Source organism: Thamnophis elegans, chromosome 6 (assembly GCF_009769535.1).
Source record: "Thamnophis elegans isolate rThaEle1 chromosome 6, rThaEle1.pri, whole genome shotgun sequence".
NCBI classification, from domain to species: Eukaryota; Metazoa; Chordata; class Lepidosauria; order Squamata; family Colubridae; genus Thamnophis; species Thamnophis elegans.
The window spans coordinates 51889702-51916323 of record NC_045546.1 but is presented as its reverse complement, the minus strand read 5'-3'; the positions used below and the strand labels follow the sequence as shown (position 1 = coordinate 51916323).

Here is a 26622-nt window from a genome sequence, read left to right as displayed (position 1 = left end):
AAGTGAGATTCAGCTTAATGTCACTGCCCCTTCATTTAATAACCAAGAAAGAAACCACTCAACTCCATGTTTTAGAATTAAGTGTACTTTTACTGATTATAAACGATGAGAAGCAAAGCAAAGCTGAATCTGATTAAAAGTGTGTGAAAGCAGTAGATATCAATATATGATTCATCCCCCTCCCCTTGGTACCCCAGTCCATAGTTCAATCATAATTCACCCAACTGTCAGGTGGGAGACATCTTCGAAAATCATCATCAGATTGAAATGCTGGACAGTTAGCCTCGGCGGGAAACTCCCCTCCTTCCACATGCGCAAAGAGATGGTGAGAACAAACCCCAATAAACAGTCCTCCAGCACAGAATGATTCCCTTCCCAAATACCATGCCCTCCCTCCCCATTTCAATGGCAGCCGAAAAGCAAGCAGCAAAGCAGAGGCTGACAGTGTCATTACTTAGCCCTTAAATTGGCTCTTGATTGATGAAAAAGAAAGACTTCATTTTGTGTAATCAAGGTTTAATTCATTGTTTAAAGATCAAGCTTTTTCCTCATTCATCTTACCATTCCCCCTTCATTTCTCTCAGCAGTTTTATTCTACAATCATGATCTTTTCCATCTCTTCACATATTTATCATTCTGGACTTTTCTCTCTCTTTTATTCCACCAGTATTTCTTTTCACCATACTGTTTCTTCTTTGCCTCTTCCATCGTTATTTCCTCAGTGCATTTTTGTGAAAGCCTTGGCTTTCCAAAATTTAACCAAGAACCTAGGTGCCTCAGTGCTCAATTTCAGAAGATCTATAGTAGCAGCCTGAGTGCAGAATATGGTTATGCACATGTTCAACACATCTTTTCCCCTTCATAGCAAGCAGCAGTTTACTGAAGAAAGATTCTGACATCCTATAGATTCCAAGAAAGTTTGAGCACCATGGATGAACTGGGTTGGGAAAAATGACGGTAGAGCCACAAAATCCATAAAGTTCTTCCCAGTGGCATGATGGGATTCTCCATCTCCATCCAAAGCAATATTCAGAATAGTCTTTCCAAGCTTGAACATGGTCAGGGTGCTTTTATGTGTGACAGACAGAGCTTTGATTGCTGTGTTGTGGCTGTCATCCTGAGAAGTTTTGCCATATCCCTATCCATGGCCAAGCTTGCGAATGATTCTGGAACTTGAATTTTGGTTTAAATAATTCAAATATTACAGAGAGTAATTTATTAAGATGCCTAATCTTTTTGCAATGATGACACCTGGTGTTCAGAATAGATCCTGCAAAACTATAAGTTAAAGTGAAGTGGAAAAAGCATCTCATCATAAAAAGCATAGAGGTAATTAGCATAAAAAATAAACCATTTAAAATATTTTCTAACATACATAATCTAGGTGGCACATTTTAGATGGCTTATTTACTGCTCCTCAATGACCAAGTGACCATGAGTTTGAGTAGGTAAATATAATTCTGTGCATAGGGGCAGATATTGAGAAGATAATGCAGGCTGTCCTAATCTGGACAGCTATATGGATATCTTGGAATGGCATTCTGAGTATTCCTGGCCAATGGGCCAAGATTGGTAACAGATGCAACACAAATGCAACTGGTTACTAGCATTTAGGAAATGCTCACTTTCATTTCTACTATTTCTGCTCGTTGTGTATTTTTGAGGGTGAACGTATCTTCCTTGGATTAGGTTCATACAACACATAAGGTTAAAACATGGTTGTTAAATTTAGGAGTTTAATGTGTTATGCAAATCCAGCCAATGTGGTTATATGTTAATTTATGGGTCCATTGATATTGGACAATTTCAGTCAACCATGGTTATTTATGGGTCCAGGTATGTTCAGTATCAGTAATGGCAGGTGAGCATATTTGTTTTTCTACCAGCCCTCCTTCAAATCACTTTTCAATTGCCCTTGCATAAGTACATCCATGGATATATCTGATGTTGATAATGATGTAAAACAGGAAAAGTATAAATACAGAAAATAGGACAATAGAAAATACTGGTTTTATACAATAGTCATCTTTCTACATAATAAGTAATAGGTTTTGTGCATACTACGTTCAGTCCGCATAAGTCTAACCAATGGTTTTTGTACATTTTCAAAGCAACGCAAAAGCCTTTGCTTTCCACCCCTCCTCCTCCCCCTTAAGACTTCCTTTGTCCCCTGGAACTACGCGAGAGCTCCCCTTCCTCGGTATGTAATATGCGCTTCTCTGCGGGCTGAGAAATGAGGCGCTCCACAGAAACTACGATTCCCAGAAAGCCGCAGTTGCGCGTCCGTCTCCGCTTCCTGCTTGCGAGGCCGAGAAGGCCGGTTTGACCTAGAGGAGAAGATGGCGGCTTCGGTGGCAGGGCTGGGTCTGAAGGTGAGTGGTTATGTTTCGTGGATTTAAAAACAAAAACAAGGGGGGGGGGGGTCCTGAGTTTATGGTCTTCTCATTACAAGGGCATTTCTCCCGTTCCTATGAGAGTTCGGGGGAAGGAAAGCTCACCTTTCCTTCCTAAAGGTGAAGGTGAAAGCTCTCCTTTCCTAAAAGAGCCAAGGTGACGCAGTGGTTAAATGCAGCACTGCAGGCTACTGCTAGATCAGCAGTTCAGCGGTTCAAATCTCACCGGCTCAGGGTTGACTCAGCCTTCCATCCTTCCGAGGTGGGTAAAATGAGGACCCAGATTGTTGGGGGCAATATGCTGACTCTCTGTAAACCGCTTAGAGAGGGCTGAAAGCCCTATGAAGCGGTATATAAGTCTACTGCTAAGTCTACTGCTATACCTCTTAAGGATCAAGCAAGATCCCGAAGATACGGAGCTTGCTTAAAAAGCAGGACTCTCGATTGATAGGAGGGTGTAAAGGGGATGCTTCGAGCAGGCGGTCTCCCATTTTCGCTACCAGATTTGTTACAAATCCTCCTGGAATTTAAGAACCGCCTCAGGCCCGAGCACTTTCTGAATGCAACCCAAAAAAACAGCTAACCGCGTTTTTGCCCACTGTTGTGCCAACTCGACCCCTGGTTTGCTGGTGGTCCAGTGTGACTCGTGAACCCACAGTCTCCCCGTGGCGCTCGGAGAAAGTGCTTGTGGTCTTATCGGGAAATGTTTGTTTATTAAATTTATATGCTGTTAATCTCCCCGATAGGGCGACTCTGGGCAGCTTACTGAATATAAAAGGATAAAAAGAAAAGCAATTGAAATTTCGAAACTATGCAATAAATAAATAAATAAATAAATAAATAAATAAATAAAACCTTCAACAAATACCCCAGAACCAAGGATATGGGCAGCACAGGGAGTGCAATCCCACCCAGAACTAAAGATGAGAATCAGATCCTGATGTCTCCTGCATCCACATCCTCTCCATCTTGCCAGAATTCAGCTGAAGCCCGAAACCTGTTTATGTCCTGTCACATTTTGTGAGATGGGTAATTTGCTAAATACTGTAAATAAAATACCAGGACCACAATAAGTAAATGTTTCTTTCTTCCAGAAGGAAAGGCAGCATGATAAATTGCTTGGGTTGAAAGAAATTCCCAAAATAGAACAGGAAAAAGGAAAAACTAGTTGCATAAGCATGTGGAATAAGCATAGGGTTATCCCACAGAGCTGGGGACCCTTCTGGCTTTTGAATATCCACCCCCCCCCCCCAACACACACACACACACAGAGTTCAGGAATCTCAAGATTGCTATCCAGCCTCTCTGAAAACAATCTAGTGAAGGGAAATTCACAATGTGATTGCGCTGTTGAAATGCTGTTGATTGATGATTATGCACCATCAAGACATTGTCTGGCAATCATATAGCTAGAGTAGCAGAGATCTTTGTCCAGGGTCTTGGACACAATTTCCAAATTATCACTGAAGTGTCCACAGCCCTGGAAGTAGTATTCTACCAGAATATACAATACTGAACGACATTGAGAAATAATCAAATTAATTATTGTTATGTTAATTGATCATATTAAGAATATATTGTATTTGCTGAATTAATAGGATGCTGTTGTAATGTTGAAAGCAAGCCTTGTTCAGCTGTTGGTCGCTGAACTAATTCCTGTGGATAGTTTTTTTTTTAAAAAAGCTACATTTTGTATGTCTGAAAGATGAATTTGGTTCAAATCTACAGAATTAAGTTTTACAAAGTGACCTATCTCAATTGTAAATTCAATTTTTTATTACTGTGATTTTTTTCATTCAGTTGATGTAATACAGCTTTCTTTTTTAAAAAAAATTAAATAGTTTTCTTCTTATAGGTGCGGCACTTCAGTACCTCTGTGATTAGGCCAGCGTCCAAACTAGTACAGGTAAGTTTAACACAAAGTATTGCTAAATTTAGCTACGTATTGCTAAACCATAACTTTAATAGTGAGGTTTTTTACTCCAAGGGAATAAACATGTCATTATTGAATAATTGTTATAAAAGATAGCATTTAGAACCTTTGACTTATAAAGTGCACTTTAATTATATTCTTTGATCATGTACAATGAATTGTGAACACATTTTCTCAAACAGGTCCATTGGGTTCAGTTTTATTCTCAAAATTTTCAGTTAGTATGAAATTCAAGAAAGAGAAGCAGAATGTTTTCATGAAATGAGAGAAAAAGAGAATCAAGAATAAAGTTGGCAGGAAAGATAGGTGTTAAAGAGGTGGGGAAAGAACTATATAAGAGGACAACAAGGAAATATGAGAAAGCAAGAAGAAAAGCCCATTGACGTTCAAATATAAATGAGGGTGTTTTTTTTAATAACAGGACTAAAATCTTCACATCCCACCAATTTTAGTGAATTGATTGCAGTGTGTTTAGTTGACTATGATAAATTGTCCAGGATCACTTATCTTGTACAGCAATATTACAAATAGACCTTGAGTTAAAACAATGGTTGAGCTCAGAATCTTGGCAATTGAGTGAAGTGGTTGTTAAGCAAGATTTCACATGACTGCTTTGCTGAACAACCATAATTCTGGCACTCCAGGTTGTAGTTGTTAAGTGATTCCATGAATTGTTAAGTGGATGGAATAGCAGATAAGGTATGCAAGGTGGGAGAAGTCCCTAGGAGACTCCACTCAGAAGCTGAAAATCCTCCTTGCCAAAATCCAAGCAGTAATTTCCAGCCCCTGAGCAATGATACTCATGTATCGCCTCCCTCACCCAACCTGAAGTGCCCCACATTCCTTACTTTATTGCACTGCTTCGCCACACGCTGCTTGGGTTTCAACTTCCTCTTGTCTCTTACGGGCTGGTTGAAAGAGCTGCCTGCCAAAGGATGTGAACTCCCTTCTGCACAGAAGGGAACCCATTTGGGTGGGTGCGGAAACAGCACAGATTACCAGGATCTGAGCTCCATTTGTGCGCCCGCAAGATGTTAACTTTCCTCCACATGCAGAAGGGAATTTCTTCATTGGGGTGCAGGAACAGCTCAAATCATCAGTATCTGAATTATATTTCTGCATCCGACGGGAGGATATAATCTCTCTTCTGCATAGAGAAGGGCACTCATTTGTTGAGGTACAGAAATGGGTGACAGATCACCAGGATCCGAGTTCCAAATGTGCACTCCATAGGAGGATGTCAACTTTTGAAACACAGAAGAGAACTCCTTTGATGGGACGCAAGAACAGAATTGAGATCTTCAGAATCTGAGCTCTATTTCTCAACCCCACTAAAGGAATTCAACTCCTCTCAGTAGGCAACTTTCATCCAGCCCCCAGAGATGAGAGGGTCCTCTTGGCAGGCAGTAGCAATTTAACATCTTTCTTTATGGTTCCCACCTGACTTTCTTGGGAAGTCAGAGAAAATTGCAAATGACAATCATACGATTGTGGGGTGTTTGTCAACCAATCATAAGTGTGAACAAGTTGCCAAGCACCTAGATTGCAATCACATGACTGTGTGGGAGGGTAGCATTTTATGACAGTTAGAAATGCTTCAAGTCTGTAAAGCACCCTTTCCAAGGCTGTTGTAACATCAAACGGTGGTTAAACAGCTAATCACAAATCAAGAACTCCCTATATCAATACATTTTAATGTGTTATTTTTTACCTTGCAGCCCCCAATTCAAATATATGGGTTAGAAGGCCGATATGCCACTGCACTCTACTCTGCTGCTTCTAAGCAGAAGAAATTGGATCAAGTAGAAAAAGAACTGATTCGTGTGTTGGTAATAACATTTTGCATTGCAACTCTCTTGGTGCCTGTTTGCTCATGAGTATTTGAGGAAGGTCTTTTTTTATTTCCATGTTAGGCGAAAAATAAATCCTTCCATTTTATTATAGGAAACATTAAGAATATGTACTTAATTATTCTAGTTCAAGTAGAAATTTCTTAATTACAATAGAGAATATCAAAACTAACTAATTAAAAATAAAAGAGTAGTTAACATGCAAAAATAGATATTTTGTGTTTTATTCTGAGAGCCATCTAGAATTACTGGGAGTTGGATGGAGACTAAGTTGAATATATGAATATTCAGCATTTGGACTGGATTTGTAGTACAGGTTTCTTATAAAAAACAGAGAAATAAGTTTTCTTCAAGGGTTTTTTTTTGGGGTGGGTGGGTGGGCTGGGATTGCTGATAATGTATAGGAATGTTTTCTTGGTAGACCATTTTATACCCAGATATTGTTGTTAAAATAAAACAACCTTTGTAGCCTATAGTAGTAATAGCTAACCTTTTTCTAAAGGTGTGCCAAACCTGTGTGCGTGCATACTATCATGCGCATGTGCATGCTCACCCACTTGCGTGAGCGCCCCACCCACCTGCACATGCGCAAGCGAGTCCTCTGGGGGGGGGGATTTTTTCCCTCTCCAGGCTCCAGAAGCTTTCCTGAAGCCTGGGGAGGGCGAAAAATGACCCCTCCGGAGGGCCAGGGGACGCTATCTTCACCCTCCCCAGCCTTTAGGAAAGCTTCCAGAGCTTGGGGAGGTCAGGAGTTAGAAACGAACTTCCGGTTTCCCCTTTGGCCCATTTTTCATCCTACCCAGGTCTCAGGAAAGCCCCCAGACCCTGGGAAGGGTGAAAACCTGGCCTGACGGGCCAATTGGAAGTTCGTTCCTGGACTTCCGGTTGAGCCGTTGGGCCTGTTTTTCACCCTCTTTAGGCTCCGGGGGCTTTCCTGAAGCCTGGGGAAGATGAAAACTGCCTCCCCCAGCCCTCTGGAAGGCCAAAAATCAGCGTGCGCAGGAGCTGAGGGCTGCCAAGGGCTGCCCTGCCAGCAAATATGGCTCTGTGTGCCACAGGTTTGCCATCACAGGCCTAGAGGTTTCTTCCCCACTGAAAGCAGAAAAATCAAAGAACCTTGAAATTACATGTAAAAAGTAACTTTTTCTTTAATAAATGAAATCTTCCATTATTTAGTTTTCTTACAAGTTATAAAAGTAAAGCAATATTTTCTTTTTATTTTAAGAAGTTGATATGAACTGTTTTTGAGTAACTATATATAAGATTAATCAGAAGATGAATAGTGTTGTGAATGTGGTGGTATCATTAAACAATACAAATACAAATTGAACTAGTATGTCATGAATTAACTGGCTAGAAACAAATATTATTTTGATCAAGATCTATTTTTTGTTATAATTTAAGGCAGTAATGAAGGAGCCTAAATTATCCGGCACTATCATGAATCCTTATGTAAAGGCCAAAGTAAAAGAACAAGTTGTGAATGATATTTTACTTAAAGAGAAGCTGTCTCCTCTCACTATCAATTTTGTCAGTAAGTACATTTATAGTGTTCATAGTAAATTGGACCAAACTCTACAAATGAGATTTGAATAAATATGTAAAATACTTCAGAATGAAAAAGCTTTCCTTTGTAATTTGTTAATATGTTTGCACTTCTAATACAGTTTGGATGTCCTTAAGTACTATTAGTAATTTCTTATATTTTTGTTTTTTAAGAAACGCTTGCTGAAAACAGTCGGTTGCCTTACACTCCAGGTGTAATTTCTGCATTTGGTAAGATGATGAGTGCATATCGTGGAGAGATATTGTGCTCTGTAACTACTGCTCAGGTAAGCAAATAAACCAAATTACTTGTATTATCTATTTTTAATAGTTATACCATAGATAAGTCACTGATAATTAGATATTGGGGATGGAGGAAATCTCATGGCTACACACAATGAAAATAAGTATAATTCCTCATAAAAGGAATTTCATCTGATGTGGCCCAGGAAGCAGCATTTTTTATTATAGTATCTGTCCTATGGAATATCATCCCCTATAGTTAGATTGGCCTCCATGCTTGTTGGCCTTTAGAAATTCCCTGAAGACAAGGATGTCCCATCAGGCTGGGGATTGCATGGACATTGTGAGCCTTGCAAGGTGATAGTATTGTCTGTGAGCTATGGTTGGTACAATGCCATGCTTTTACATTTTTGGTTTATTGGTTTTAAATGGGATTCAAGCAAGTTTAGGGTGTGGGGCTATTTTAATTTATGAGTTACTTCTTTCTAAGATTAAGTGTGGTGTGGCATGGTATGATACAGTATAGAATAGCGTAATATAGCACAGTAAGGTAAGAAGCTATGTATTATGTTTGCCAATGTCTTACATATCTTATAATATTTTTCTGAAAAAAAGAAATCAACATATCACTTGGGCATTATTGAATGGAGAATTTTAGTTAAGAGTAAAAGCAATCAAATGTTTTTAACTATTTATTTAGCATTCTGTGCATAACTATCCATTCTATTGCTAAGTAAATATATACCATACATTTATCTTACTTATATGTTTAGAATTGAATGCTACCTGTCAATTTTTAAACTTTTCTCTTTTTGCTTAATATTTTAGACCTTGGACGAGGCCAATCTTAGTGAATTGAAAAAAACTTTGAATGGTTTTTTAGCCAAAGGAGAAACTCTAAAATTGGAAATTAAGGTATTGATGCAAGTTACATAAATGTTCTCTAAAGCAAAACCCTTTCCTTTTAATCTGAAAGTAAGATGGGAAGATGGGCTAACTCCGTTATCCTCATTAGTATTCCTTTATCTGTCCTTGAAATATTTTCCATGTTTTGATTTTCCAAATCTAACTAATGTAAGTTGATTAATAGATGATTGATCTTATCCTAGGCCATAGGAACAAAACTACTTTTACAAAACCACATTTGTAGCCAACCTTAAATTAACAGTAGAATTAATTACCGATTCTTTGGCCTGCTAATGTTGATATTTTTTTAGATGTTGGACCTCTTAATCTTTTGGACTTAAGTGTTTTCCAGATGTGTGGAGATCAGTTTCCAGAATTCCCAAACTTGGGGAAAGTTGCTTTAAGGCCTTGTTCACAGAATAATAACTGGAAATAATGTTTATGTCATTCACTATCAAATAGATATACTAACCATTCTAATCCTCCTCTCTTGCATAGTCAAGTTATTTTTATTATTTATTTATAAGAGTTATATGTTGTTCCAATCACCACCAACTATGAGCAGTTTATCATACTCCATTCTATAAAATAAAGTTAATAATTATATAGCCAGAGTTCTGGAAATTCTGGTCTTAATGATCTTTCAAAGCTCAGGAAGGTTGGCACCATATTAGATTTCTGGGACAGTGTTGTTCTGAAGAAGCAGTTGAAAAGGCCCATATTCAAGGTCTCTGAAGTGATAGAAGGTCACCTGAAGGGACAGAAAGGAATTACTTCTTGATCTTCTTGATCAGTTAGAGATAATTGGAAGAAAGCAGTTCCAAAGAAATATCTTTGGCAGGTAGACAGATAGACAGACTCTGAGACTGCTAAAAACCCAACATTCAATCAAGTTGTTGTTATAGATTTCAGAGAACTGTCAAGATTGTTTGATATCTCTATTCTGTCCTAAATTTGATTGCAATGATTTCTTAAATATAACTTCAAGTACAGCAAGACTATATACTGTGATAGTAGCCTACCTAATTAAGAATCTTGCCATTTTTTCCTAGTCCGATCCATCAATCGTGGGTGGAATGATTGTCAGCATTGGAGACAAGTACATTGACATGTCTACAAAGACCAAAATTCAAAAGTTGAGCAGGATCATGAAAGAAGTTGTATAATGTCCATCCAGTTGTGAATGTTCATCAAAAACTTGCAAGGTCTATAATGAGAACAATAAAAATGTTTATCCTTAAAATAGTTGGTTGTATTTATAGTACGTTTCTATTAGATTTGATAGTACATTGATATTGATGAATATATATGTCTTTGTCCTATTTAAAATGCACCCCATCGTAGCTGCTAATTAAAAAATAATAATTCATTCTTTAAAAGTGTGTTTCTGGGAACCACCAATTGTGAAACTGGAAATGTAGTTAGTGCTACTGGTGTTGCATTCTTATGCTATTGTCTGAAGGTAAAGAGCCTACCACCCCCCACCCCCCAAAAAACCCATCTTGGATCTTTTGGATCTATGATCTTTTGGATCATATTTGTATTTGATAGACTAGAACCCTAACAGATTAATGTTTTTGGTTGTCTTTGTTTTTTGCTGCCTTTTTTTCCCCTCTTTTCTATTAAGGCAAAACTAGCCATTAATGCTAGAGATTGTTCCATGCATCTTGTATTGAAAGCCATAGTTTTCTAAACAATACTTGAAAACAAATTTCACTGAATTCCAATGGATTTAATTTCAAGCGGATACTGTATATAAAGAAGATTAAAATCCAGCTGTGTCTTTGTAAATTCCTCATTGACCACATAATGCCTGACAAAATTCTGTGAGGCCAGAATCTCACATTAAATGGCATATATTTGTCCGAGGAAAAACTACAAGTCTAGGCATAGATCAAGGAGGAGGAACTCTTTGGGGATTCAGAATTACATTTGATATGAAGTAGATTGCATTATTGTAGATTTGAAGTTAGAAACAAAAGGAAGCAATCGTTTATTAAATGGCTCAATTAAATCAAGAAGAGGACTTAGAAAGATATTTGGCAGGGTTTTTGTTTTTCTACTCAGTTTTCAGCACATGGTGAAATATTGCTTTTGAGATCAACTGATATCAGCAAGATGCTGACAGCAATTAGTTGGTCAAAGACATCAGGTACATAACTGCAGTGGCATATTCAACCTTAGCAGTAAGCTTTAGTAATGCAAAAGATAGGTGAGCATTGGCCAGGAATGATTGGAGACAACTCTGTTTAGTAATTCTGAAGACGGTACAGTAGTAACTTAGTACTCAACAATTCAAAACTCGACAAATTTGGTATTCTACGAATTTTGATGTGAAAGTGTCCCAGTACTTGGCCTGTCTTTAGGACTCAACATGCTGCTATAAGATGAGGATGGTTGTTGGGAACAGACAGGAAGCCAACCAGGGTGGGAAAGTTGCTGCAAAAGAGTGGGGTGGCCACAAAGGGCGGACAGGAAGTCAGCCATGCTGGGAAGGTCACTGACAGGAAAAGGGACAGACAGTTTTTCCAAGACAAAACAAAAGGTTACATGGTAAATCATGTGGTTTGTTTGGGACTCATCCTTTTTAGTACCCATTGGACCTCCCGAAACCAATTAAGGCGGAGTACCAAGATACTATTGTACTATATGAAGTGATATGTTTGTGAAAGATTGAATACAAATATTGACAGATCGAGAGAAGGAGTAAATATCTTTCTAGGACCATTAATAGTACTAACTGAATAACTAGAAAGAGTTTATATGCTGAACTATGAATTTTTCTTCATAGGTCAGTTAAATTTTGCATTATTCATAATATGTATTAAATTCTTTAGATTTGAATTTTCCACTCATGGTTGTGATCTTTTAGGCAGATAAATAAATGATTTATCCAAACTTGCCAAAGTTTTATTGCCAGATCTACTTATTGACTTCCTTTGAATGGTTCTCTTTCTTCAAGTTGTTGGCTTCCTGTCATCGTAAGAATATGCTGCTACTGGTAATTTGTTTTGACACTGGAGCTAATGCACCTGCTATTTTTATTGTCCAGTAAGATTTCCCTAAACAAATATTTTTTTAAAAAAAATCTAGGAAAAGAAAACAACAGCCACCTTTGTTAATATCTTCTGAGTATTAACTCAGCATAGCCAAAGAAAGTTAGAACAAAGACATTTAATATTTTTTCCAGCATGAAGGAGTTTTCTTTTTACTTTCTACATATTCATATACATTATGTTTAATAAAATGTACTGATACAGAAAAAAGGAAAAGGTGAGCTTAGTACTATTTACATGTCTTAATTCAAACATTTCAAACAACATTGAAAAATAAAAAGAAGTGATTTGTCATTGTGTTTTCAACCAGTCAGTGCCAAATAACTGCATGTCTATTAAGTTAAACTTACTCTAAAACTTGGTCATTTTAAAGTTTCTAACTAAAGTGTGTTTCTCTAGTCAAAAAATACATAAGTATGTCATTTCTGATATAAAATTCTACACTATCTTCAATAAATAAATAGTAAACCAATTCTTAAAAGTATGAAATGTAAACTTTGTTGTTTCTCCAACATACAGGATTTTTTTTAAAAAATGACTGCTGAAAATAATACAGTGGCTTCCTTGGAAATAATAATACACAGTTTCAAGCACAATTTACATTTATCACCAGACCTTATATGCCTATCAAGTATAAAGTTATTCTAATTTCCTAATGGAAATAATAAAGATTTGCTGTGCTAAATAACATTCATCTCCACAGGAAACATGAAAACTGATACCAAAACGACATGCAAAGAACAGCAAAGCCAACACAACTCACAAGTACATTGACGTGCTAACAGAACCATCAACATCTCTCATTCTGAAAATCTACAAAAATTGCCTTTTAAGCATGATCCTTGGGTATCAAATGGAATTAAAATTGAAAATAGAAAGAAAATGCACTTGCACTGACCCAAATTCTTCTGTCAATGTGCCAAGTTCATCCCAAATTCTTAAGCAAATAGTCTCTTGTTTAAACACTCATCTGAATCAAGTTTTTCCTATTTGAAATTGCAGACCACCAGTGAATCTTTACATTTGCAGCATAGCAACAGGTTCTTTGACTGAGATCACTCACTTTGTCTCAGCACATCCAATGTTTGACTGCCAAATCTGCAACTATCTTGATGAGTTACAATATGTTACCGTAGTTTCAAAACCATGGTGTATCATTTCATTTGACCGAGGCAAACAATGCAGTGTAATAAACTGTCCTGTCTGAATAGTTTAGCCTTTTCTTCATGGACAGTAACGGCTTTTGTGAACTAGAGAAACCTTTCCTTACGATTAGATTAATTCCCCCAGCAACAATTTAATAATCTTATTGCAAGGTACAGCAAATACACTGCAGGACTTGGGCAACTCTTTGCTAATTGGATCAAAAATCCTTTCCAACTCAAGTAAAATACAAATACCTGAAGCACTGATGCATGGATAGAGATTAATCCATTTGGTGAAAGAATGCATATGAGAGGCAACAGGTTTCAGGTCCACTTAAAAGACTTGTCTGCTAAAGGGAAGGGTTTTAAGTCACTGCACTCTGGGCCAGCAATTTATTCTTAATCCACAAAATATCTGCTTCAACAAATGCTATGAAAAAGCAACCTTCAGCTAAGCTCTGGAAAACATTCCAGGCTACCTGTCACTTCAACATTTCTTTTTTTCCTTTTTTTAAAAAAAAAATTCAAATATGATGAACTTCCTAAAAAAAAAAAAATCCAAATATCTTACATGGCAAGAATGCATTCATGTTATAAGTATTTTTATATAAATATATTCACAATTTGTTTATATACTACTCTGAGGGGCAATAGGCACAACACTCTAGGATAAATCATTAGAAAGTCCAAAAAGTCATATTAGGACACCCTCTTGACAAAGCATGCTGCAGGAACCAGGAAAAAGTGCAATGTTTTCTCTACCTTGTCAGAACACAGACTAAGGTCTGTTATTCTAGAAACCCTGAATACTGCAGCAGAAATTCCACAAAAAACACCACAACAGAAATAAAATGAAAAATAACATTTTCCTCGCAATTTGGAATTCAGTATTGTCAAAAATTAATCTGGCTAATAAGAGTCCATAACATCTGCAGGGCAAGATATTTATCTCTTCTAAAAGAACTGAGCTATTTTGTAGAAACCTCCCATTTTCCTTTTTAAGGTTCATCAAACAGCTGCAGATCAAGTCGGACAACTATCTCTCCTGTTGGGACTTCATGCAGGAGAAGACACTTTGTAACTGGTCCCTTTGAGCCTTGGTCTTTCTTAATATCAGCCACACGAATTTCTGTTCGACCCAAGAAATCTGAAATAGGAAACATGCAATTAGAACAAATGTGAATATTGGAATCAAGCTGAAAAACAAGCACATCCTGGATACATATTATTTATAGGAAAATCCACAAAGCTAAGAACTCTAGGCATGAATGTAGAGCAGTTAACTTTCCTTTCAGTTGCAACTACCGTATTTTTTGGAGTATAAGACGCACCAAGATTTTGAAGAGGCAAATTAAAAAAAAAGTTTTTGTACTCTGCAGACCCCACCCCAAAATGGCCCGTTTTTCCCCCACAAAAACTGGCCTGTCTTTTGTCCAAAAAAGGGTGTGCATAGCCCATAGAGTCCTCCTCTATATTTTTTGAGCAAAAAATGGCCTGTTTTTCGCTCATTTCTGCCCTCCCTATCACCCAGAAGCACTCTGGAAGCCTCCTAAAGGCAATACACGGCCATTTTGGTGAAGAGGGTGGGGTTTCAGGAGACAAAAAATGCTGTATTCAGTATAAGACGCACCCAGATTTTCAGCCTCTTTTTTGAGGGAAAAAGGTGCGTCTTATACTCTGAAAAATATGGTACTTGTGTTGTCTCATTGTAAGATCCCTGCTATTTAAAGGTGTACTTTCAATTATTGTCAAGGCATTGCATAAAAATGAGAAACCTGATACTTTCCATACACACACACTGCCATAAAAACACACTTCTCTCCCCATTGACTATATAGGTTGAGAAAAGCTGCTTTGAACACAAAATTAAGCTGAAAAATGAGAAGTGCCACTTACCATCAGGAGAGAATTGATCTCTCTCAAACACTGTTATACACAGCACATCTTGTTCCAAATCTTTGATAAAAAACTGACAGTTAGAATTCCATTTGGGATTGAGAGTGTCCTGTATAGTCTTGGTGATATGACACTGTGACCCCATTGTCACTTCACAATACGGGTTACTCTTTCCTAATAGAAGAATTCACATAGATGGTATAGCACTGATTACACATTTACATCTATGAAGTCAGTAATTTAGTTTTATTCTTTTCACAAGACATCACCAATTGCGTTTAAACAAGGAAATTCATCTGGCTTTTTGAGTGTATGAATGCTGCAAAATGAAATCTGGCATCATTCAAAGTTACATGTGACTCATCACTTGAAATCCACATGTTAACTAACTACTAGTATTAAACCCAAATGGCTCGGGCAGTGAATATCAAGGAGACATTTTTTTTTCCTTGGAGAGGTGACAAAGCAGGAATCAATAAACTTCACTTTATCTGTCTCCCTGAAACTGCCAAAAATAGGTGGACTGACTTATGAAACATAAGGAAGCTTCTAACATTACAGGTAGTCCTGACCTTATGACCACAATTGAGCTCAAAATTTCTATTGCTAAGCAAGACAGGTAAGTAAATTTTGCCTCATTTTATGACCTTTCTTGCCACAGTTGTTAAGTGAATCACTGCAGTAGTTAAGTTAGTAACATGGTTGTTAAATGAATCTGACTTCCCCATTGACTTTGCTTGTCAGAAGTTTGCAAATGGTGATCACTTGACCCGAGGACACTGCAACCATCATAAATAGGATTCAGTTGACAAGTGTCTGAGTTCTGATCAAGTGACTGGGAATGCTGCATTGGTCGTAAGTTTGAAAAACAGTCACACAAGCAGTCCTTTTTTTCCAGTGCTGTTGTAACTTTGAAGGTCACTAAATAAACTGTTGTAAGTCGAGGACTACCTGTATTAAAATTATACAGGATATACTAGCCTAGATAGCTATAAAGGTAAAGATACTTTCAAGCTTAGCTGCTGACAAATACATGGACATAGGTAGGGATTTGGCACGGAAGTATGGAAATGGTTTCCCTCCGCTGCCTGTCTTGTGTTCCATAATAGTCAACATACTAATCTGCATGAGACGATTCAAATGGTATTTTTCAAACACTGTAATTTTTTTCTGACAAACTTTGTTAAGCAGATTACACAACCCCAAGAGGTGCCCTCTGTCACACTGTGGGGGGGGGAAAGAATAATGTTCTTACCATGAGATCTGCAGGGCTTCAGTTCAATACCTTCAACAATGTTCACCATTAACCTTCCAATACCTGTTGCCCTTTGGGATCGGACTGTGGCAAGAACAGGCAAGATTCATTATAATATTCTTCTGTTATTTTGGGGAAAACTTAAAACTGTACCCCCAGTGCAGTACCTAAGTATGCTTTTTCCCTCTTCTTCTTCTCTGTTTCTATGTAAAGTTCAGAAGCAGCTTTGATTTTCTGAACCCAAGCTGTCCTTCAGAAAGAGAAGGTGGAAACAAAGTTACCCATTGTCATATAGGGTGTCAGGTAAGCAAATCTGATTGCATGGAAGCATGAACCTATTTTAGTTCTATGTTTTATAGCCAAACTGGATATGATATGAAGGATCTGTGCACAATATCTTCTCCATGAAAAATAAATGATAAGAGAGGGGATTGACAATGCAGGGAGAGCAAGGGTCTATTCCATTTTTATGCTTCTTTTCCCAATTAAAACTATGTCCTGACCAATGTTGCTATGGAGCAAATAAATACATAAATATAGTTGTTGTGAAATCAAAATAGGAGAATGCAAAGTTAAATGTTAATAACACTCAATGCTATGAGGTAATGAAACAAAGTATATGTAGCACATTTGCATGATAGAACAACAACAAAAAAAGAGAATGTTCAAAGTCCAGTAATGTTCAGCGTTAATACAATGGTATTTTACCTTTCATTTATACTTTCTGCACGAAGTGTGTAGACTCGATCAATATGTGAGATGTGGAAGATGGGTTCATCCCCAGAAGGATCCGTAGGCAGTTTTACCAAAACCTCATTTAGAAATATAGGCTGCAGAAATATTATGCAACATTCAGTTTAATTTGGAATGAAAGCCTTAGAAGAGATGTTAAGCTTGGCACGCAACTGACTGGTATGCTGCTGGATAGATAGTACTTTTTTTTCATATAAAATATATGCCAGTTATCCACTGCAATGTCAATCTTTTGTGTATCCACAGGCCATAATTACATTATTTGCAACATAGACATAAAAAAAAAAAAGACCACTATCCTCTAGGAAAAGATTCAGCATATTTGCAAAGATACATTTTGGTCCTTCTTTCCATCAAGACTGTATACTGATCTGCTCAAGGCAGTAATTGTCACATATACTGAAATACAGTTGTTATAGTATCACCTCTAGTTCAATGCTACAAATACTGTCAAAACATGGGCTTTAAGGGGAAAAATACTGACATTATGTAAAAGAACTGGAATGTTGATCCCATTCCAAGCTCTGGTTCACCATAAATAGAATGGCCAAAACATGGGGGAAAGGCTACAAACTGCCATAGCCTCATAAGTACCCAAAACATTTCATTGGTAGTGCGAGACACTGCCAGGTATAGGACCTCACTGAGTCATTTAAATGGCCCCTTCTCACTCTATGATTGTGATACTCATGATATATGATGTCCCATAAAACAACTTATATCCTCAAATTTTAAATCTGCATGCTTAACCAACTTATTTTATTTTATTTTAGGTTTAGCATTAGATGCCCATGACATTATTTTTAAGGCAATATATCTTATATGTTATTAGAATCAACTTTAGATGTTTATAATATATTGTGCACATATATTCTTTGTTTTGTGTATCATCTGTACCTTCAATTTATAAATAGTTATTTAATTCTATTGGGAATTAACAATCACCACTAGGAACATTCACTCTACTAAATGTCTAAGTGGAAAATACTGATTTGATTTAGTTAATTTATCTGAAAACAGAAAGAGATCTCAAAGCAGAAAAAATGTTCTGCCATTTTTATTGCATGTGAATAGTAAATGTATGCTTTTAAAATAAAGGAAATGATTTGTCAAAAGCTTGACTTAAGCTTTTCTTAATTCACTAATTGCTTTAGTTAATTCACTAATATTACCAATCCACAGCGTGTGGGAAAATATAAAATCTGCCAGAGTTAGACTACATGAGAACTATTGAGGATACTGTATGTTTTTGTTCCATCTCTGCTTCTGGGGTAAACAACATACATAAACACAAACTAGACCAAAAAAGAGGACAAGACATTATTTTCTATGTAACCTAAAAAAGTAGTACATTTATAAACAATCACTAAGGACATTGCAGATTTGTATTTCTATCATTCTTCCAAACAGCTGGTGAATGCTGACTCGTCTGTAGCCGTGAGGGCTAAACTGAACACATCATTCCAAATCTTGTCTATTCTTATACATAATAATGTTTAAAGTCAGATGAGGCATACCATTTTTATTAGAACCATTTCACATTAATGTTTCCCTCAAACTCAGACTGTTCTGGGAAAGAAAGACAAGAAATTTTTGCTAATATCAGGGAAGAGAAAGCAAGCATTAATCATCCCTTTCAAGTCATAATAAAATTTCCTTCCCTGCATTTCCCATTAGTTTTTTTAACTATCCAATACAATTTTAATTATATGGTATAATTGTGGCTTACACAGTCCAAAGGAAAATGCCTATATACAGGCCATTATACCTTATTGAAAAATAAAGATCAGTAAATGCCTTCAGCTCATTTGAGAATTATCTTAATGGTTAGTGTTCTGGACAAGGAATACTGTAATTCATTATGTCAATAGTCAACTGCTGCCTAGCACCAAGCCTGAGAAACACAGAACAAGATACTTTTGTGTCATAGGCAAAGCAGAAACAAGAAGGGCTGGATTTAGACTGTTGTGGGCAAGGAGCTACACATATTGATAGAGGGTATTCAACTGCTCAAAGTGATTTCTTTCTAGTATGCATCAAAGAGCTTTATTTAGCCATGTTGCATCCAGTATTTGGATAACTTTTGTCAATTTTTATACCCAGTGCTTTATTTCAAAGTAAAGTAAAAAATTAACTGGTCACCTCAGCTGGGAAGGACACTAGAGGAAATTTATTTATGAAATTTACATAGCTGCCCATCTCACAGATGTGACTCTAGGTGGCATAAATAAAACAATCAGGTAAAAGAATTTAAAAACAACAGCATAATTTAACAATTTAAATAATGTAAAAAATAGTCTAAACACAGTTATAAACAGGACCATGGGAGAATGAACCAGCTTCCTATACACAGTGTAGCTACCTCATTGGCCCGTATTTCCCGGCCAAAAACTTCCTCACTGGTTTGCTTTTAGACAACAATAGCAACCATTTTGGAACAAGCATGGACTCATTTTGTGAAAATATCCAATAAGAATCTCAAAATTCTAAAGATTCCTATTGGCTTCAGGAGGTTTGGGACCTTTATGCTTTTGTATGAAAAAAGGATATAATTAAAAATCAGTATTTCCCTTTTAAAATTGATACTTACGGTTTTGTACATTTTATACTGCAGATTAGACTTGGGGCTGAAAACCTTGTCTGTGCCAGATGAACCAAGAGGTTTTATGATCTGCGTCAGCAGGAGGAAGTCGTTGAACAGAAAACCATACAATTCCTTGTTGCTCTTGGCCTTGTAGAGTTTTCCACTGTGCAGGAATTTGCGTGGCCCCAAGCAGTTTGTAACAGAATTAAAAACAAGTTGCTGAGGGGGAACAAAACATACACACACACAAACCCAGCAGCAGTGAGATGTATAAAAATATACCAATCATGACATTGTTGTGTGTAATTGAACTCATGACATCAGCTACTGTTCAGGGTAAATGCTTTAACCCAACAGTATAATGTCAGTACTTTGGTGGTGTGGCTAGAAAATAAGGGTTATTTGTGGAACTAGTTTATGCCCTTCAATCAGATTTGAAAGAAGAAAAAATTAATTGAAGAATGTATGCAAATAAAACCGGTAATAATACATTGGGACCATAGGTTTATAATACACTGGACTAGTTTTGTTACCGGTTGACTGGTTTTTGTCTGTTGGCAACACTGCACATATTTGCTGTCACATTAAGACATAGATCAATAAAACTTTTATTATTAATTTATTCTCTATGGAGATTCTCAGTCATGCAGGTCAGGGTTATCCCAAAGGTGCTTTTTTTAAAGGGGCAACTGAACTTTCTGGCTTTTCTTTGAAGACATTTTGCTTCTCATTCAAAAAGCTTCTTCGGCTATTATTAATTTATTATAACTATTAAAATTGCATTAGTATAGCAACTGCCAGTAAGTACCAATGCATAAGAATTGAAATTGGCAAGTTGTTCCTTCCACTTGTTTTTTAGTATGGCTTTGCTTCTCACCCAAAGTGGACCTATAGTTAAAATTAACTGTGCTTAATATAAAGAAGGCAGCTTCCAAAACCAGCATTTGAAGATGATTTGTTTTAAACTATCCACTATCAAACAAGGGAAAGAAAGGATAGAAAAATCTGAAATTTTCTATCTGACCATATAATGTGGGAGGAGGAATGGAAATGCAAAGCCTAAGGCATGCTGATGCAACTTCATTTATGCTGAACCATGATTATGTGACACAGACTGTCTCGGTTCATATTGTGCTAACCTGTGATCACACCGTTTATCATTTACACATTGTCATAACCACCATTTATAATGAAGAATGGCTGGGTTTCACTACACACTAAGTTAAAACTAAGCAAAGAAGATTATGGCTTAGTGGATATATAAACCCTCTAAAAAATAATAACAACTGCCTTAATCTATATCTTTAATTTGAAGAAACACAGCCTTTTTCAGCACTACTCCTATAGAAAACAGTTGATTTTTCTAGTGAAATAGTTTGCTGATATGAAAAGAACTTAGTTGACTCAATAAAGTGAACTACATTATCTCGCAAGAAGAGTCACCATCATATTGTGCCTTAATAAAAGAGTCAAAGAGAAATAAAAACTAAAAAATTGACACTGGTAGAAGTTATGTCTACCAGTGAGCAGGATGAAATTAATTTTAAAATCTTGTTAGTATCTCTTTTAACTAAATAGAATTATTAACACTATTTCATTAAGAGCTTTTTAAAAAATTAAAATACAATTTGTATATATTTAAGCTTTACCTCTGATAATCCTTCACACTGAACATGAGCTTGGATCCATTCTAATCTGTCTGAATTTTCTTTCTCACGTACACCTTCATTCACCTGTGAACACAATTCTTCTGCTTTCTCTAAAGCATGTTTCAAGTGGCTATGATCAGGGTGATTTTCAGGAGTATTTTCCAATATCTACATAAAAATAAGCCAATTTAGTTCCTTAGAAATCTGCAAATCTATTCTCTATAATTATAAGGGAATTAATTATAAAAATAAATAAAAATTAACTTAAGAAAGATCCTGTACAAACCAATAAAGAAAAGTCATTTCTTGATTACTAAAACTGATTAAGGCTGACTCATTTTCAATGCAATTTTATTTTAACCTTTCTTATATTACACTAACATAATTTGAACCTTTCATTATCTGTTCACTCCTCAGATTTACCTAATCATACTCTTAAAGAAGTAAAAACCAGATCAATTTACACTTGAGTTTCATCTATGTAGGGAGGGATCGAACGTCCAAATAAAACTAATAGAGGAGAGGGGAAAGCGACAGACCTATATATAACAAAGTGTATGCAATTTAATTTAGGATTAGGTAGACTACATATGCTTGTGAAGGTCTAGCATGCAAATCTCATGGTTATAGACATAGGGATAGGCAGACTTACAATCCAACATATCTGGTGACTATGAAGCTAGAGTAGTGCATATCAGATAAATTAACAAAGTAAATTTGGATCTCAATATTTTAATCTGATAACAAAAGGACTTACATTTTTTATTATTAGAGGATATCGTGTAACCCGCTGCATAGGCTTTAGCAAAAAGCTTGACAATGGCATTCCTTTACAGCGAGGATCCATTGCTAATTTCTGAAATGTTGAGAAAGTAAGAAATCTCAGCTAATTATGAAATGTATTTTTAAAATGTCAAAATAAAACAGGACCTTCCTTTACTGTTTACATCATGTAAATTATCAAATTCTCTCTCTCTCTCTCTCTCTCTCTCTCTCTCTCTCTCTCTCTCTCTCTCTCTCTCTCTCCCTCCCTCCCTCCCTCCCTCCCTCCCTCTCTCCCTCTTTTCCTCTCTCCCTCCTGTGAATCTATAGGATTAAAATAGGTATAGCAGGCCTAAGTTGCTTATACAAATGGTCATTGAGAAATAGAATTTTGAGCTGTCTTGCCTAGGGAAACTGAATGGAGATTGTAAAGGGGAAAAAGGAGAAAGAAAAGGAGTGGACATTTGTTCATGCAACACTAAGGTTCACTCATGATCAAAATTCCTAATCCAGACTTTCTTGCATGAGCATGGTGACTAAAAGCCTTCTCTTACTCCAGGAGCATACACTTTCTGATTTGGGAAATTCTATTTTTCTCTATCCTGATTATTAGTCTAAGCACATATTAAGAATTAACAGGTAAACTATACGTTTATTTTCCATAGCACCTGAAGGCATAGCAAGAAGCAGTGGGTGGAAACTTGTCAGAGGGAGATCCAACGTGGATATAATGAAGAATTTCCTGATAGTGAGAACAATTAATAAATGGAACCCCTTGCCTCCTGGATTTGGGGGTGTTCTGTCTCTGGAGGTTTTCAAGAAAAAATTGGACAACCATTTGTCTGGGATAGTATAAGGATCCCAGTCTTGGGCAGAAGGTTGGACTAGAAGACCTCTAAAATCCCTTCCAGCCCGATGTTTCTATGATTCTATGTAAAACTCAAAGTTTTCTCAAAGAGGCATAAGACTCTCTAGTGAAGATTCCCCCCGCCTCAGATAGACTAAAGATTGATTATTTCAGATAGGCATCTGTTTTATTAGAGAAGCTTTGATATATCAGTATATTGGTTTTAAAATGTATTGTGACTACGGTTATGTGAATTGTAATGTTATATTGGGGTACTGATCCAATCTTTTGAAACTTTCTGATATGTACTTGATTTTGCAACATATGTGTGTTTTTACTAAAAACAGATAAAAGAGATTTGCTTTAGATAATGATGTCAAGATACATTTATGTGGATCTATGTCACAGAAATCTCAGTTTGGGATACTGAGAACCTTTTAAAATTCTCAGTATCCCAAGCTGGTAAACATAAGGGCTTAATAAACACAGACTTACATTAAAAGATACTGAGCAATAGTTGCAAGAAATATACATGCAGGTACTTCACCAATCTATTTGGGAGACTGAAAGATAGAATTCCTTGACTAAGTGTTGAAGGAAATGCTACCGAGAATGCACTCAACACAGATTTCCTCAGTTCTGCTAACAGTGAAGTATGTATGTAGAAATAAGATAAAACATGGACATGGAAAAGTGTCTCATACCCAACATTTATTCTTCTGTTCCCCAAATTGTTTTTTCCTGGCTTGACCATTTACTTGTAGAACAGATGTAAAATTATTTGTATTCCAGATAACTATTCAAGCTACTCCTTAGTTGGCGAGTAGTATTTATTTAGCTGCTGCTAAAATTGGATGCTTGTTAAAACAGATTCTTGATCTGAAAATGAAGGGTTCTTAACAAAATCATGATTGTTGTTATGCTGAATAACAATTTGTTTTTCAAACTTCCTAATTCTACAAAGAATTTTGCCACGCTGTGTAAAAGTCAGTTATTTGGAACAAAGTCAAAAGACTCCTTTGCCTTTGGAATTGAATAAGTCAATCTCTAAACTGTATGATTAACTGCATGATCAATTCATGAACTGTGCAGTCCTCTCTGACCAAATTATGGCCATTAGGACGTAAATCAGTATTCAATTACAAAGCTGTATTTCTGCTTGGTATGTTTTAATTGCAGAAGGTTCTGAAAATAAAAAAAGAAGGGAGGGTGACATTCTCTTACTTTAACGAAGTCCTTGAAGTCAGGCACTTCATCTGTTTTCTGTTGTATGAGTGCTGCCCCATTAAGCTGGCAGCTGCAGAATCGAATGTAGGGTTGCATGTGAGGAAGCTGTGCAGTTAGGATATCACCGATCATTTTAACTGGCATTCTTTCACCTGACATCTTTTTACGAACTCGCAATGCTCTAAAAAGCAAAAAGTAAAACAGATATCCGGTTAGGTATTTGATGTAATCATTTTACTAATATCCCATAAATCAAAGTATTAGAATATAAACAGTTGGAGACCCTCCATTAGGAAAAGCTTTTTGATCCAGGAGAACTTTCTGAAAATGCAGGGATTAACAACCTGAATCCTATTTCTGCTGCTCTGGGAGTTTCCTCTGATCATTGCAATGGTTTCCTTCCATTATGAGGACAGAAAACTTGGAAACTATAGCAAAAGGTATGAAATAAATGTATCTCTCAAAAAACAAAGAACCTGGAAATTTTCACAGGACCTGCCCACCTATAATATGGCTTCATCTTCAGAACTATCAGAACCTTTCAGTTCCCTAAAACAGGGGTCCCCAAACCCTGGCTGGGGCCCATTCGGAAGTGGGTCATGGAAGCAGCAAGTGAAAGGGGTGGGCTATCTTTTGCTCGCCATGCACCACATTTGATATTTTTTAGGGCAGCAACCCCAACCTTTGTGGCTTTGCAAAACCATCCTGTCTCCCCCCCCCCCACACACACACAGTTGGTCTGCAAAATGGTAAAAAAACCATCACTTTAATTTCTATATTTTTCCTTTCCAAGGAAATAGAAAGATTCCCCAACATATTACAATACTGACCAAAATATGTTTACAAAATAACTTACTTTAATAGTTTAATATTGCACATAATAAGTTCTTTCCAGTTTACAAAAATCATAGCAACTTCTTTTTCTGTCAGCAGTTCAGAGTCCATCAGTGGCTTCTGGAAGATCTGAATATTTAAATAAATAATTTAGAGAACTCACCGGTACTCTGTACTTCATTTGTGCTCTCAGCTTAAGAATTCTGAAAGTATCATTTCCTGCATCACCTTGATAATTTTATAGGATGTAATATAGTCAAAGATCAGCACTTTAAAATCTCGGTGATTGCATCAGAAGATGTTAAATACACTAGCTGCTTAACTCAAGTAGCCAAAACACAATTACATGAATAAGAAGACTTGCAAGCATCAGGAAAGTGTACCAATGGGCTCGAGTTCTAATTCAGAAAAAAGGCACTTTAAGATCATTATATACAATAAAATAGCAGAGTTGGAAGGAACCTTTGAGGTCTTCTAGTCCAACCCCCTGCCTAGGCAGGAAACCCTTTACCATTTCAGACAAATGGCTATCCAACATCTTCTTAAAGACTTCCAGTGTTGGGGCATTCACAATTTCTGGAGGCAAGCTGTTCCACTGATTAATTGTTTTAACTGTCAGGAAATTTCTCCTCAGTTCTAAGTTGCTTCTTTCCTTGATGAGTTTCCAGCCTTTGCTTCTTGTTCTACCCTCAGATGCCTTGGAGAATAGTTTGACTCCCTCTTCTTTATGGCAATCCCTGAGATATTGGAACACTGCTATCATGTCTCCCCCAGTCCTTATTTTCATTAAACTAGACATACCCAGTTCCTGCAACCATTCTTCATATGTTTTAGTCTCCAGTCCCCTAATCATCTTTGTTGCTCTTCTCTGCAGTCTTTCAGAGTCTCCACATCTTTTCTACATCATGGCGACCAAAACTGAATATAGGCAAAGATTATCTATGTCCCACAGGTACACCTTATCTATGTTGAATCTAGCAAGTAATAAATGAATCTGATGAAGTGTTTTTAATAATGAACAATTAAGCTTACCTCTGTTACTAATTGTAAATCATTCACATAATTCTCCTCTGTTACTATGAGTTCATGAATGTACCCTTGCCGTTTCCTTTCTGTAGGTGTCAACATGTCTAGAAGATGCAAATCGGCACACCCTGAAAAACACAAGGAAAGAGGTACTATTTATTGTTTTGATTATTAACAAAATTCTGCATAAAACCCACATGATAATGTTTAGTTATTGACTGTTACTATTGAAACTGCAAATAACTCAAACTTCATTCTCTTTCAAATATGCTCCATTTTAATGCTATAATGTTACTAAATCTAAGAAATGTATCCAAATTGAACAATTTCAGATTATAGAAGTTAATTTAACATGATTGAATGATTCATATATAAGCATATAAATGCTTTCTAAAGCATTAAACAGCACTACAGTAAAATGTGTTTGGCATTACTTTACCAAACTGCAAATATAAACATTTTGAAAAAAATGTGCTTTTATACTTTTGAATTGAAATATGCTCTATTCACACAGTAACCAAAGGAGAAAATAGAAACATTTTGCTTAAAAGATTAGCACCTCATAGTTTCCACAATGTGTGTGTGCATACTGCAATTAAGAACACTGTACTCCAATTTGTACGTATATATAAATATTTATTTATATTCTTTCATTAAAATATTGATTAACTGGAAAACCAGGTTTCTATATAGTTTTGTAGATTTTGTTTAATAGTGC

General features: G+C 36.5%; 2 protein-coding genes across 6 annotated transcripts in view; one reads left to right on the top strand and one right to left on the bottom strand.

Moving 5' to 3' along the window:
* Nucleotides 1-2274: 2274 nt before the first annotated feature.
* ATP5PO (ATP synthase peripheral stalk subunit OSCP) lies at nucleotides 2275-10115 on the top strand. The gene is made up of 7 exons (XM_032219619.1): nucleotides 2275-2372; nucleotides 4249-4299; nucleotides 6045-6155; nucleotides 7581-7710; nucleotides 7896-8008; nucleotides 8793-8879; nucleotides 9923-10115. The coding sequence occupies exons 1-7, from the start codon at nucleotides 2340-2342 to the stop codon at nucleotides 10034-10036; spliced, it is 639 nt and encodes a 212-aa protein (XP_032075510.1). The 5' UTR covers nucleotides 2275-2339; the 3' UTR covers nucleotides 10037-10115.
* A 2812-nt stretch (nucleotides 10116-12927) lies between these two features.
* ITSN1 (intersectin 1) overlaps nucleotides 12928-26622 on the bottom strand; it is a 98249-nt gene continuing 84554 nt past the window's right edge. For 3 of the 5 annotated variants that reach the window (XM_032219613.1, XM_032219615.1, XM_032219614.1), the window contains 11 exons: nucleotides 25911-26032; nucleotides 24901-25007; nucleotides 24042-24225; nucleotides 21966-22064; nucleotides 21209-21376; nucleotides 19566-19778; nucleotides 16931-17052; nucleotides 16390-16472; nucleotides 16223-16306; nucleotides 14968-15141; nucleotides 12928-14218 (listed from right to left, as the gene is read on the bottom strand). In XM_032219613.1, coding sequence (XP_032075504.1) covers nucleotides 14070-14218; nucleotides 14968-15141; nucleotides 16223-16306; nucleotides 16390-16472; nucleotides 16931-17052; nucleotides 19566-19778; nucleotides 21209-21376; nucleotides 21966-22064; nucleotides 24042-24225; nucleotides 24901-25007; nucleotides 25911-26032 — 1505 coding nt within the window. In that variant the 3' untranslated portion in view covers nucleotides 12928-14069. Of the gene's footprint in view, nucleotides 14219-14967; nucleotides 15142-16222; nucleotides 16307-16389; nucleotides 16473-16930; nucleotides 17053-18492; nucleotides 18545-19565; nucleotides 19779-21208; nucleotides 21377-21965; nucleotides 22065-24041; nucleotides 24226-24900; nucleotides 25008-25910; nucleotides 26033-26622 lie in introns of those variants that run through there. The other 2 variants (XM_032219616.1, XM_032219617.1) reach the window with 2 other exon arrangements.